The sequence below is a fragment of the Mus caroli genome, chromosome 2 (genome assembly GCF_900094665.2).
Source record: "Mus caroli chromosome 2, CAROLI_EIJ_v1.1, whole genome shotgun sequence".
Lineage (NCBI taxonomy): Eukaryota > Metazoa > Chordata > Mammalia > Rodentia > Muridae > Mus > Mus caroli.
This window is the reverse complement of record NC_034571.1, coordinates 85,399,216-85,413,733: the sequence shown is the minus strand read 5'-3', so window position 1 is coordinate 85,413,733 and position 14,518 is coordinate 85,399,216. Positions and strand designations below refer to the sequence as shown.

At 47.4% G+C, this 14,518-nt stretch overlaps 1 protein-coding gene across 2 annotated transcripts in view; it reads left to right on the top strand.

The window, feature by feature from the left end:
• The window catches only part of C2H11orf49 (chromosome 2 C11orf49 homolog), a 165,101-nt gene that overhangs the window by 147,726 nt on the left and 2,857 nt on the right, over positions 1–14,518 (top strand). For both annotated transcript variants that reach the window (XM_021156887.2, XM_021156886.1), the window contains 3 exons: positions 9,935–10,020; positions 11,598–11,793; positions 12,334–12,443. In XM_021156887.2, the coding sequence (XP_021012546.1) occupies positions 9,935–10,020; positions 11,598–11,793; positions 12,334–12,443 (392 nt within the window). The remainder of the gene's footprint in view (positions 1–9,934; positions 10,021–11,597; positions 11,794–12,333; positions 12,444–14,518) is intronic.

Below are 14,518 nucleotides of genomic sequence, written 5' to 3'. Positions count from 1 at the left end.
TCAAGTATTTGCTGAGTGTCTGGTATGAAGTGGCAAATAATTCTTTTTTTTTTTTTTTTTTTTTTGAGACAGGTCTTTCTGTATAGCCTTGACTATCCTGGAACTTCCTCTGTAGACCAGGTTAGCCTCAAATTCATGGAGATCTGCTTGCCTCTACCTTCCAAATGCTGGCTTTAAAGGCATGTGCCACCACCACTTGGCTGGCAAAAGAATTGTTCCACATGCTGACAAAGCCCAAGCCCAGTAGGTAAGACAAATACAACTGTCCACCAACAAAACTCTTCCTGCATAGCTGCTGTTCACTGAGTACGCGTGCCATTCCTGCTAGGCACTGTTTTGGGTACTGCAGCTAGAGCAATGAGCAAAAGCCCTAGCCTTAGTGGGGCTGACATCCCAGAGAGGGAGGAGTCCGTCAAGGAAGCAGGAGTTCCCCAATGGCAAGTTAATCTCTGGCCACAAATGTCAAATGCCAGCTGCTGGACCAGTGCTTCTTAACCTTCCTAACGCTGTGACCCTGTAGTACTGTTCCCCATGTGTGGTGACCTCAACCATAAAGTTATCTCATTGCTACTTCATAACTGTAGTTTTTCTATTGTTGTGAACGGTAATGTAAATATCTGGTATGTAGGAGATCCAGTGTGTGGTTGAGAACCACTGTTCTGGACCAAGGAATTTATTTGTAAATATTCTATTTAACAAAAGATCCCGTCTGCAAAAGTGAGGGGCTGGGGTGTGGCCTAGTGACAGAGCATATGCTTTGCAAGGTCAATCTCCAATACCAGAGCCACTAAAAAGCTGCAGTTGGTATCATGCTTAAAGTCTTAGCCACTAGGGAGGCTATGAAAGGGACCTCACTTGAGCTTAGGAGTTTGAGTCTAGTCTGGATAAGACTCTTCTCAAAAGTAGGCAACCAAGCAAAACCTGGCCTGATGGCATAGGCCTGTAATTCTAACTACTGAGGTTAGGTCCAAGGCCTGCTGGACTAGGCAAGCATGAGCAATTTAGTGAGACTCTATCTCAAATTAAAAACTAGAAAGAGGGCAGGATGTAGCTCACAAGAGAAAAAGGACCTGGGGTCAATCCCTAGTACTGTGTTGTTGTTGTTGTTGTTGTTGGTGGTGGTGGTGGTGGTGGTGGTGGTGGTGGTTTTCTGTTTTTGTTTTTTAAGTTGATCTAGGCAGTGTAGAACACATCTTTAATTCCAGCACTGGGGAGGCACAAGCAAGCAGACCTCTGTGAATTGAAGGACAGCTTGGTCTACTTAGTGAGCTCTAGACTAGCCAGGGCCACATGGTGAGACCCTGTCTCAAAAAAGCCCTAAAAACATTTTTAAGTAATGGAAAAAGGTATTTGTCGTGTTCGCTCTAGAAGTTCCAGAACCTTTAAGTTCCAAGAATGCTTTACTTGGGTATGGTGGCAGATACACTCGGGGTTCCACTTGGGATGCTCTTGGCTAGTAGAGGATGAAAGATCAGAACTCCAAGACCAGCCTGAGCTATTTGGGATTCTGTCTCAAACAAACAACAAAAAAACATTTAAAAGTTGAATTGAAGAGAATGGGAGTTAGGCTGTTCTCTGCAGTAATCTGAGAGCTTACATACTTCTTTGAAATCAAAAGCGAATTCAGTAGTCAGCAGAGCAGTAAGTGGGGAAGGGGGGGGCGGTGCGCAAAGAATTCCAGGCGAAGTGTGCAGAGCGACTGGGCTTTACACTGGTGGTCCTGCAGAAAGATGTGTCTAGGGCGGGAGGGAGGGAGGGATGCACATTAGGTTCAGGTCTTTACCTTCCCCAAACCTGTGCAGCAGTCCACCCAAGACCTCAGGCCTCTCTGTGGTTCCAGGATTGTGAGGATGTAAGCTGTCTGCAGGGAAGCTGCAGTGTCAGGCCTGAGTCTCCAGCCCTGTGCAGGCAGGTGCCAGAACTGAAAGCCAACAGCAGGAGCAGGAACAGCAGGAACAGGAGCAGGGGCAGGGGCAGGGGCAGGGGCAGAAGGAAGGTTAATGCCAACATGGAGTCCAGAGCTGTTTTGTTTTTAACAGCAGATGGCCTAGAACCGTGCTCAAGAGTCAGAAGGGCCCGTATCTGAGTAAGACTCCTTAGCTTCCAGCTTGTGATCTCCGTTAACTTGTGATGCTCCTGGGAACCTCTATGGCCTTGTAAATGTGCTCACTCAACTTATCTCATAGAACTGGCAAGAGGAGAGATGGCTTATCAGGTAGAAGCATTTCCACTAAGAGTGACCCCTGAGACCCATCCCTGGGACCCACACAGTAGAAGGAAAGAGCCGGTTCCTTTAACTTGTCCTCTGACCTCCACAAATGATGGGCATGAGTATTTGTCCATATAGTCAAATAAGTAAATATAAACTTTAATTTAGAAGATATGAAATGGATATTAAGCATTACTGTTGTTATTAATATTGCTCTGGGTCAAATTTGTCGGGCTCTACTGGGTGAATGGGATTTGGGGTGCCCTGAAGGTACTGATTACCACTGAAGGAAAACTGTGTTCTACATGTCCTGTGCTGTTTGAGGTCCTGGACTGGGGCAGCACATTTCCTACCCAGGCCAGGACGGAGGGGGGGGGGATGTGAGGGGGGCCCATCCCCTACATGGTTTTATCACTGTCCTGATCTCACGACAGTGTTAGCACAAACCAACTTGGGGACATGCTTCAACTGTCCCAATAAAGGACACTAGTCATGTGGCCTCTCCACAGAAGTTCAGTCATGCAAAGTGACTAAGGGCTAGCTCCCCCAAAAGTGGGCTAGAATCGAAATAGCCAGCTTCTGGCAGGCAGCCTCAGGCAGGCAGCCTCGGGCAGGCAGCCTCAGCTGGCTTGGGAGCTGGAGGCACTCTCTCCCACTGAGCTGCTTCCTTTGCCTTAACCAGAGACCTCACACTCTGTGGAGGCCTGAGACCCTGGACAAGGGCATCCTCGTGTTACATCCCTAGGCTTTGCTAGAGGCACCCGCTCATGTGAGGAAACTCAGACACAGATAGAACTGAGGCCAGTTGTAGGACCACTGCAACTTGATCCCAAAGCCTTCAAACCCAGAATTTCAGGAAAGGGGGCCCAGTTCCTGCCACTAGACCAGGGGTGCACGGGAGGCCGGCCTGTTGAGCTTGGCCTGGAAGCTGCCTTGGCTCCCTCTCACCCCCCGGCAGCCAGCTTGTCCCAGCTGTTGGAAGTTAACAAGGAAGAGAGCAGCCAACCCCCTGGGACTAGCTCGGACCCTGCCAACTCCACTTTCTTCGTCCCAGTTGCTGGCCCCGGACTCCACCCTCCACATGGTTTTGCTCAGAGCCAGCCTGAACTAGAGTACCCGTATTTCTCCCCAGAGGCCGTCTCTAGCCCAGAGAGGCATTGCTTGTGAGGATCCCGCCATGATCCAATAGATTTGTACAGACTCTTGTTGGCAGCAGTTCCTTGCTGGCTCCACTTCAAAGCCAGGGTGGCCAGGCCCCTCCAGGTGTCAGAAGCAGCTGGCATGTTAGCAAAAGGTCTCTGGCAGGAAGGGGTGCTGTGCCAACTGCTCTCCACTGGAAAACAGCACATGTGGACAACCTTGTCTCAAGGAAGGCTCTGGAGACCTCTGGGGGGATGAATTTGAGTTCAAGATAAAGGAGTTACCTGGGGGATGACTGACCTCAGGTTGTCCCTGTCTTGGAAGACAAAGGCAGGGCCATGGCTTCCTGCCTGCCTTTCCCTGGTTCTGCTGCAGTTCAGAGCACCCAAGCTTTCATGGATCAGAGCATTTGTTTGGAGATAGGCAATACTGCATGTGGTGTTTGTGTCTGTTTTGTTTTGCCTTGACTTGATTTGTTTGGTTTGAAGTAGACTCAATATGTAGATGAGGCTGGCCTTGAACTAATGACCCTATGGCCTCAGCCTTTAGAGTGCTGTAACTACAGACACATGACACTACATTTGGCTATATGTTGTGGGTTTTGTTTTTTATTTAGTTAGTTGTTTTAATTTTATTTGTTTTATTTTAGGTGGATGAGTGTTTTGCCTACACGTACGTATATGTGCCACATGCTTACGTGGTGACAGTAGAAGTCAGAAGAGGGTAATGGATCCCCTGAAACTGGAGTTACAGATGGTTGTGAGCCACCATGTGGGTGCTGGGAACCAAACCCAGGCCCTTCTGTAAGAGCAATGCATGCTCCTAACCAGTAAGATATCTTTCTAATCTCTTAATTTTAAAAAGAAAAAGTATCTTTTAAAATTAATGGCTAGAGCCGGGCATGGTGGCACACGCCTTTAATCCCAGCACTTGGGAGGCAGAGGCAGGCGAATTTCTGAGTTCGAGGCCAGCCTGGTCTACAGAGTGAGTTCCAGGACAGCCAGGGCTATACAGAGAAACCCTATCTCAAAAAAAAAAAAAAAAAAAAAAAAAAAAAAAAAAAAAAAAAAAAAAATTAATGGCTAAAGAGATGGCTCAGCAGTTAAAAGCACATACTGTTTTTGCAGAGGACCAAGTTCAGTTCTCAGAACCCACATCATATTGTTAATAACTGACATGTGACTCCCGCTCCAAGGAATCTGATGCCCCCGCCATCCCCCTACCCCCCCCCCTCACACACACACACTTAAATGCTGGAGTGGCAGCATGCCGTCTGTGGTGCACATGTGACAGAGAACAGCCTGTGACATGTCGGGCACCTCCTTCCATCATGTACATCTGGGTTACTGAACTCGAGTCCTCAGGCCCCGTAGCAGGTGCCTTTAACCAGTGCGGTATCACCCGTATATGGTATTTTTAAAGATCTGAGCACCTTCCCATCAGTCCTCTGGACAGCCAGGATTTCTCTCCAGTTCTAGTAAGAAAAGCCAACATTACATCCATGGTTGGGACAAGTGACACTCTGACAGGGCCAGAAGCAGCTCTTGAGGAAATACAAGCTTCCTAACTTTTGGGCTCCCTCCTACACAAGTCAGCCACAGACCCAGCTTGGAATTAAAAACCTCCCAGTACCCAGTTTTAGGTGCACTGATGTCCTCAGAGGCAGTCCTATGAGAACTGAATCTGACCTTGACTTCCTCCTAGCTTCTCAACCAAGACAACAGAGCTAAATGCAGCCACTCATCCACGTACATATCATTCTGACCTGCTTCTCCAGGCTCTACTCTCTTCCTAATTGGACTTTCCAGGGCTGAATGTAGTACTCTGGCCAGGGGCAAAGAGTATGGTAATAAATATGGCCTTTCTCCTTGTTCATTCATCCCTTCTATTCAACTGCATTTCCTGAGTGAGTGCCTTAACTGTGGCAGGAGCCATGCTGGAACCCAGAGTCAAATAAGCAGGAAAGAAAGGTGTTATCTGGCAGATCTTCCAGCCCAAGGGCAAAGATCCCCTTAGACCAGCTGCTGATGCACTACTGTCTCACATCTCCATGTCTCTCTTCCTACCTCCTGCCTGCTTACTCTATTCTATACCTCCAGGGGAAGTGCAGAGGAGAACAGCCTCCCTAGCCTGGTGGGTTTGTGGCATCCAGTGCCACTGCTGGCAATAGAGAAAGCCTCTCACCTTTCCCATGTGCTGCTGTCACCCAGCGTCATGTCCCTGTACCTGTCTGCCTCCATCATGTCCCTGTACCTGTCTGCCTCCATCATTTGCTCACAGGCATTTCTGACCACATCTCAGTCCCAGCCAAGTAAACAGCAGGAACAAAAAGCCAAGCGCGCAGGGGGCTGGGGAGACTCTCAGGCTCAGCGGTTAAGAGCACTGACTGCTGCCAGATGGTGGTGGCAGCCTTTAATCCCAACACTTGAGAGGCAGAGGCAGGAGGATTTCTGAGTTTGAGGCCAGCCTGGTCTACAGAGTGAGTTCCAGGACAGCCAGAGCTACACAAAGAAACCCTGTCTCAAAAAACCAAAAAAAAAAAAAAAAAAAAGAGCACTGACTGCTCCTGAGTTCAGTTCCCAGCCATCACATGGTGGCTCACAACCACCCATAATGGGATCTGATGCCCTCTTCTGGTGCATCTGAGGACAGCTACAGTGTACTTACATATAACAATAAATAAATAAATCTAAAAAAAACCCACAAGCGCAGCAGGCTACCCTGCCCCCATTGAGGCGTCTTACTTACTCTGCCGTCTTCAGAGTTTCTCTCCTCAGCAGGGCCCATGTCTTCTCCTAGGCATCATGGCCACCCTCAAGTCTCTCATTTGTCCAAAGGAAGGATCAAGAACTGTTTCTGGCACAAGTATGACCACTAACTCAAATGTAAGCCTAATTCTTGGAACCCCAGAAGTACTGACAACAGACTGCAAAAAAAGATTCAAGGCTCAGATCTTCGTGCCCAGTACCGATTCAGTGAGCAACAGGCAGACAAGCTCATACTCACAGTGGCTTTGCCCCTGACTAGGTGAGGTGAGTGACAGGCGCACATTCCTCTTGGCCACAAATTCTACTGTGCTAAAACTCTCTGAGGTGTTTCTTCCTAGAACAGCAAAACCACCCTAGAAAGAGCAGCAAATTCCTGGAGTAGATAAGAACTGTTATCTTCCTGGCCATCGGGTTGACAGTCCAGCAGCTTGCTGCACAGCGGGGTAGGAGTGGTTACTGCATACAGCATGTGTGCAGACTTGATTTGTACTTTAGCAAAACCTGAAACCAAATGCAACAGAAGGAGACAAACGTTCTAATTAAGATGGCCTCCCTCGGGCCAGTGGGATGACTATGATTAGAAGTGTTTGGGCTTTTCTAGAAGACACAACTTTGGTTCTCAGCACCCACAGCTCACAAGTGCCATAACGCCAAGGCCTCTGGCCTGCAGACACCTCACCTGTACTTACGTGCACATACCGACACATAGACACACGCCTAAAATTAAAATAAATCTTTAAAAAAAAAAAAAAAAAGCCTGACAGAAAGCTGGAAGCCGTTCTGAGGTGGGGACCCAGTATATTGTTTTGCCCAGAAAGGGTTAGAGAGGTCATTTTCCTAACATTCTAGAGAAGTGCGCGCAGGATTTTCTTGGTGCCTCAGAGAAGCAGAATGCACCTCAGGAGCATGGGTGGGGGGCACAGTTGTGGTGATAACTGCATGGTGTTTTCAGTAGACTAAAACACTGTCTTAAATACTTAATGAGCCAGGCAGTGGTGGTGCACACATTTAATCCCAGCACTTGGGAGGCAGAGGCAGGCAGATTTCTGAGTTTGAGGCCAGCCTGGTCTAAAGAGTGAGTTTCAGGATAGCCTGGGCTATACAGAGAAACCCTGTCTCGAAGAAAGAAAAAAAAAAAATCAAAACCTTAATGGGTTGGCTTTATGGTATTTTAATTACATCACAATATAATGATCAATAAAGATACAAACCAACTATGAGCATCAGCACGAGCCCTAGGTTCTACGTTAGTGATAGACGCATTTGTCATCTTTGAAAGCTTCAAGGCTTTGACCAAGATTTCCCGAGGGTGAGGCCCCCGCCCAGCAGTCTCCTGTGCCATTTGCTTTTGGCTGCTAGGGGGCTTGGCCATTCCAGGGGTAGAGCAGGAAGGACAGGCATCTCCTCTCTCTCCTCCCAAGGCATCCCTTTCTCCCTGGGTGTTCCTGTGGAGTGCCCTCTCCCTCTGCAGTGCATCTTCACTAGCCCCAGACCCCTCCCTTGTCTCTACTGCCTACCCAGTCAGATGTCTGAAGTGAATCCACTCAGTGCTCTCGCTCTCTCTCCTTTCTGTCTCTCTCATTTTGTTTTGTATTAATTTGTTTTGGGGTTTGTATGTTTTTCCCTTGGATATGAGAACTCAGGGGACTGGACCACCAACCAAATAATACACATGAAGGGACCCATGGCTCCAACCGCATATGTGGCAGAGGATGGCCTTGTTGGACATCAGTGCAAGGAGAGGCCCTTGGGCCTGAGGGTTTTCGATGCCCCAGTGTAGGGAAATGCCAGGGTAGGAAGGTGGGAGTGGGTGGGTGGGAGTGGGAGCACCCTCATAGAGGCAGAGGAGGGGGGAATAGGATAGGGAGCTCCCAGAGGGGAGACCTGGAAAGTGGATAATATCTGAAGTTTAAATAAACAAAATATCCAATAAAAGGGAAAAAATTTTTAAAAATGAGAAGATAATCTTTGAACACTGGAGCTGCAGTTAGTCTCTCAGCTGTTGACAGAGGGACGTGAGCACCCTCTTGTGGCCCTTGCAGTATTGCTGCTTCCCACTTTGACCTCAATTTTTTCCAGCGGGATAGCAGAGGGCTGCTTTCCTTCTTCTCAAGAGACAAAGAAGCAGTTAAAGCTCTAAGATATATATGGCTAAGAATATAAATTAGAATCTAGTTTATACGCTAATGCTAGTGTTTCTATTGTGTATTTGTTGTTGCTTATTTTTAGAAAGGGTCTCTCTAAATAGCTCTAGTTGTCTTGGAACTCTCTATATAAACCAGGCTGGCACTGGCTTTAAACTCACAGAGCTCTGTCTACCTGCCTCTGCCTCCCCGTGCTGGGATATAAGGCATGCACTTGACTTCTTTCTTCATCTTTTGTTTTGTTTGTTTTTGGGTTTTTTTTTTTGTTTGTTTTTTGTTTTTTTGTTTTTTTCTTTTTCGAGACAGGGTTTCTCTGTGTAGCCCTAGCTGTCCTGGAACTCACTCTGTTGACCAGGCTGGCCTCGAACTCGGAAATCCGCCTGCCTCTGCCTCCCGAGTGCTGGGATTAAAGGCGTGCACCACCACGACCGGCTTGCTTTCTTCTTTAAAAAGAAATAGTGCGGCCTAATGGAAGCACACAGCCTTTGAAGTCATACAGACTCACAAGTTGACTCCTTTAGGATCAAAAACCCCTCATGTGCAAAAGTAAGGAGCCAGTCCCAACTTTTACGGTGCTATCAGTAAAATGTAATGAAGGTAGCTAAATGCTAGATGCAGTGCCCACTGTGGAGCAAGGTGCTCAGTAAATGGTACCTGTCACTCCTATTGTTATTACAGCTACCTAGGACCCTCTTTCTGTCTTTGAGAATATATCTGAAACCCTGACCCTTCTGGTTCAAGTAAGTAGAGATTTTAGAAAAATAGTCCAAAGCAAAAGAAAACAGTTTAAAATGTAAAAAGGAAAGAAAAAGCCAGAAGGGCCCTGTCAGAAACAGACTAGAGGCCCAGCTTCACTCCAGTAGAGGAGTTTGGCGCTCTGCCTGGCACACGGCTGGAGCCCAGCAAGTGCTAACTTCCTTCTCTTCCTGTCCCCTTCAGCTACATCCCTGAGCAGAGTATGAATTTGGCCTTAGTGTGATCTCTTTAACAACAACAGTTTCTCCTGAAGAGTGCTCAGTGGGGAGAGCAGAGGCAGGTGCCTTCAGTGACTGTCAGTTTCACTAGATGATGTGTATTCTCTGGGCAGAACTGTCCACTCCCCACCTCCCGCTCCCAGTCTGCCTTCTGTGTCCCAGAGTAGAGATGCCTGTTGCTGTTCTGGCCATTTGGTGGCTTATTAAATCTCAGCACCCCTTGCCAAGACCCCTTCAAACCTCTTGGCTGTTCTTTTTGCCTTTTCTGATCAGTGGTATTTATTCAGAACTAACTGGTGCTCACTGCAGAATGAAAGCATTTACTGCTTTAAGTATATGAAAGGAAATCTTGGCTGCATTACAATTGCACCCTCTCTTTGCTGCCTCCACTCTACTCTGCCCATGCTCCTTTGACTGGTGCCACTGAGACTGACCTGGGAGCCTGCCCTTGGAGCAGTATGCTCAGTGCCGTTCAGTGGCAGAGCTGGATTGGTAGGGGTGAAGTGACTAGAGGAGGTTGCTTTAGGACCCTTTCCCCAAATATGCTGCAGCCCCAAGGGAGCCTGGAGGCCTGGAAACAACTTGTTGATGAATAATGTTTCTCTGTCCGTCTGGCTTTCTCTCTCCTCTCAGGCACACACGTGTAACATACACATGTAACATAGGCTGTCTCTCGGGTCCTCTCCCTCTCTCCCCCAGGATTGTGCTCATGGATGATGCCATGGACTGCCTGATGTCTTTTTCAGATTTCCTTTTCGCCTTCCAGATCCAGTTTTATTACTCAGGTGAGAATGTTCCAGGCCCCGTGTGGCTTTTGTTGGGGCCCATGTTTCCCTTTCTCATTCTGTTGTCTTTTCCATCTGTGTGCCTGGCACATGCAGTTCCCATCCCCACTTCCTTTAGAGGTATGCTTCATCATGACCCACTAACAGGATATCTGATTTGCACTGGTGGTCACAAGATGCAGTCTGCCGAGGCTACTGAGGATACTGAAAAAACACGCTGCTTCCAGTCAGCAGCACAAAAAGACCTTAAGTGATAGCAGCAGCACGGACACGAATAGCACTCACTACATCCCTGCTGCCACACTGAGGACTTCAGTCTGTTCACTAGTCCAAAGAGATAAGCTTAGAGAGGTTAGAACCCAGACCTGGGCTTTTAGCCACTCCCTTGGTCCTGGATCACCAGTGGCCTGGTTTTTTGTTTTGTTTTGTTTTAACCATACTCATATCTTTTAATAAACACACAGTAAACCAGACACAATGGTACATGATTGTAATCAAAGACACACACACACACACACACGCTATCTCACACTTCCATTCTGCTCCCCAGTTCATTCCAGTTGCACCTTTAAGCCCCTTCTGACTTAATGGAATAAAAACAGATGAATAAATATATATGTATGCACCTCAAATGTGAGGGAGTACAAATTAAAAATTGTTACATCTATAAAGAAAGGCATATAGAACGCTATCTCTAGACCTTGGAGATCACCTTCTTGCTAACCAGTCCTGCAGTCAGCGTTGGCTGCACTCAGGTGCCACATTATGTTTACTTGATGGCAGCCCAAGGGCTGTTCAGATGGGGGCTAAACCTGGGGTCACACCACCTGTGCCTAGCAGCATCAGCATCTATATCTCATTTCTCTGAAGTCCTTAGACCTTAGGAAAAGAGCAGCCATGTTTGGGCGTATTCCCCACCTCTCATACAGGGTTATGAGCAGGCAATAAGTCACTGTTTACCAACAACAGCATGCCTACAAAGCTGGGAAAACAAATTCACCTTCCAATGATTAATAAATTAGCATTTGTAAGGTTCTTTCCTCTTCAATGATATTTTTTATTTTCTTTCAAGTTATATTGATTACACTGAAAGAGGCCTAGCCTGGGCAGAAACAGGATACTCTCTGTAGCCTCCAGCACACTTTCATGAAGCAGATGGCCTCATGAAGTGGGGCTAGCCAGTGAGAATGTCCATGTGTTCTCTTAAAAACAAAAACCTTATAGCCTGTAACATGCACCAGCATAGTACTAGGCACTGGGACAGGAGACAACATCAGGTCATGACCCTCACCATTGTTCAAGGATCTTACATTCCAGCAAGGAAACAGATAAATAATTACATAGCAAACCTGTCACTGAGTAGGGTGCTCTGCAAGTCTTCAGGGGGTCCCTATCTAGGCCAGGAACTGTCACAGATGAAAGCCCAAGGGAGTGTCATGAGGGCAGTGGTCACTCCAGGTATTTTGTCATCTACACTGAAGCTGGACAGACTGAGACACAGAGAAGGGAAGACATGGTGAAGAGATGAAATACAACCTCCTTGCCTAAACTGTTCCTTCCTATTCTGATGGTACCAGAATTCCTGGAGAGTGTGGCTGCCATCTATCAGGACTTGCTGTCTGGGAAAAACCCCAATACAGTGATTGTCCCAACATCATCCAGTGGGCAACACCGCCAACGACCTGCCTTGGGTGATGCCGGTATGCTGGACGGAGTGGAAGCATCACTGTTCTATCAGCGCCTGGAAAACCTGTGTGACCGGCACAAGTACAGGTGGGCATGGGCAGAGGCCCCACCTCAGCCCTGGAGATCAGGTTGCTGCTGAGAACAAGTCTCTAGCAGAATATTTTGATTGGTTCAGTGTTTCTATGCCCCAGGATGGTCATCATTTAAAAACATACCCACGTGTGCCCAAAGCACACCCAGGACAGACTAGCTCAAGTATCTGGCTTACTAAGGGAAGACTAGCTTTGGCTATTTGAAACAGAAACATTCACAGAAAGGGAAGGTTAAACTGTCCTGTATAGGACAAAGGCCCTTGAGGGACATAGCCTCCAGGCAAGAAGCTAACAGTAGCAGTGTCCTCTTCCCCACTCTTGTATGTTCCCTGTACAAAAGATAGTTATGGGTTGGGATGTGGCAGAGCACATGTTCCATTTCTAATTCTACCAGCTGAACAGCAGTAAGCATACCAGCCCTCTGTGTCTGCAGTCTGGACCTGCTCCTGCAGGGCCTCCCAGCTTTGACGTCCTGCAGGTGTGGATGAAAAGATAGCACTTAGATTAAATCTGCCCTCCGAATTCTCCCTTTTAGCTGTCCACCACCAGCGCTTGTCAAAGAGATCCTGAGCAATGTCCAGAGGCTGACTTTCTATGGATTCCTTGTGGCCCTCTCAAAGCATCATGGGATCAACCAAGCCCTGGGTAAGCAGAGCTCACTGTGATCACCTGTGCTCCTCCTAACAACACAGGCAATAGCTGGCCTGTCTGCATGGCCCTACAGGAGTAGGATGACAGTCTCTGATTCCTCCAGCCGAGAAACTGCAGTGTGCATAATCTGCCTGTGCCTAGGAGGTCCCTTACATCCCCACGTGACTGCTGTGACTGACAGCCTGCTGCCCTGCCCCAACATGAATGAGTTCCCTGGCATAGGCCTGCCCAGCCCCTCCCTACAGAATCCCTGGTTCTATTCTAGGGAGTGGCCTGCAGGTTGGGCAGATACAAAGTTATTTACCCATTGACTCTGGAGATTATATATCAAAGCAACCTGGATCCCATCTAGAAACAGGTCAAGGTGTGTCTGGGAGGTGTTTTTTTCCCAGCTGGGGGGCAGGGGAAGAAATCTGATAAACCTGAAAAACAGGAAAAAAAAAAGGTGGAGACTGGCCATTTTACTACCTATCATTTCTATTCTCACTGGCTGGCCTCCTCCACCCACTGTACCCCTCCTGCTACACCCCTCCCACATGCACAACCACTCCTCTCCCAGTTAGGGACCAGCAGGCTACTCTTGCTCTGACAGCTTTATGATTTTTGTTGTTTTGAGGCAAGGTCTCATTGTATATATAGCTCTGTGTAGCCTGGAGTGTACTAAGTACACCAGGCTAGCCACCTGCCTCTGCCTCCAAGTGAGTGGTGGGATTAAAGACATTATTAGTAAGTTTTTTGGTTTTGTTTTATGGGTTTTTTTTTGTTTTATTTTGTTTTTCTTCGATTTTCTGAAACAGGGTTTCTCTGTGTAGCCCTGGCTGTCCTGGAACTCACTTTGTAGTCTAGGCTGGCCTTGAACTCAGAAATCCTCCTGCCTCTGCCTCCCAAGTGCTGGGATCAAAGGCGTGCACCACCACTGCCTGGCTTGTGTTAGTAACCTTTAAGCACTTACTATTATGTCTTTGCTCGAGAGACTCTCCTGTGTGATTAGATCCAGGTTCCTGAGCCTCCCCTCTGTGCCAGTTTAGGGAATGGCATCGAGGGAAGGGCAGCTAATGAACATCTGCTACATGCCTCACACAGTTGGCCAGAAGCTGTTCTGGAACCTTTATGCTTATTTCTGTATACACACTTCAGCCAGAGTTCTAGAGGAGACAGGCGAGCTAAGTAGTCAATCAGAAGCCTGGTTACTAGCAATGATCACAGCCCATGTTAACTGCATCCCCTCTGTTCAGGCAGTGCTGCAGCACACCTTTAATACCAGCACTGGGGAGGCAGAGGCAGAGGAAGGCAGATCTCTGTGAATCTGTGAGGCCAGCTTGGTCTACAGAGTTTCAGGATAGCCAAGAATACTGTTTCAAAAAGGGAGGGAGGGAGGGAGGGAGGGAGGGAGGGAGGGAGGAAGGAAGGAAGGAAGGAAGGAAGGAAGGAAGGAAGGAAGGAAAAAAAACAGAAAAGGAAAGAACCTTCTGAGGGGAATTAAAAGGAGCCTTGTGCAATGTTTCCTACATCCTGATTAGTGACAGAGGCAGCATGTGTTAGAAATAGGAACTTGGAAATACCCTGGTTCAGTTTGTGGAAGACTGGGGTATTCCTGAAACACCCCACAAGATTATAAGATGAATCACCTGATGCCTCTTAGAATCAGTGCTGGACACTTTTGAGTCTTTCTGAAGCCCAGCACACTGACTGTCCAGTCTAGGGACTAAACTACCATTAAGCCCTGATCTTTCAACAATTTACTGGCAACAATTTTCCTCTCTGAAAATTTCAATCGCTCAAGAAATGTCAATTGTATTTATCCCCAGCAACCAACAAAAAAAGAAAACAGAAAAGAATCTAATTAATTTGTAAAAGAGCAAAAAGAAAAAAAATTTAAGTGGAGAAGCATTCAAGACTCTTCATACACTTCCCAATAGAATCAGCAAACTATGCCCTCATGGCTAAGGAACCAACCCAGACAGATGTTAGTATAAGTCATCAGGGTGGGACTGCTTTCCTCCCCTCCAAAACATAGCCCTGACCTAGGGACATACAATTGGCTATTTTCTTTTTTTTTTTTTTTTTTT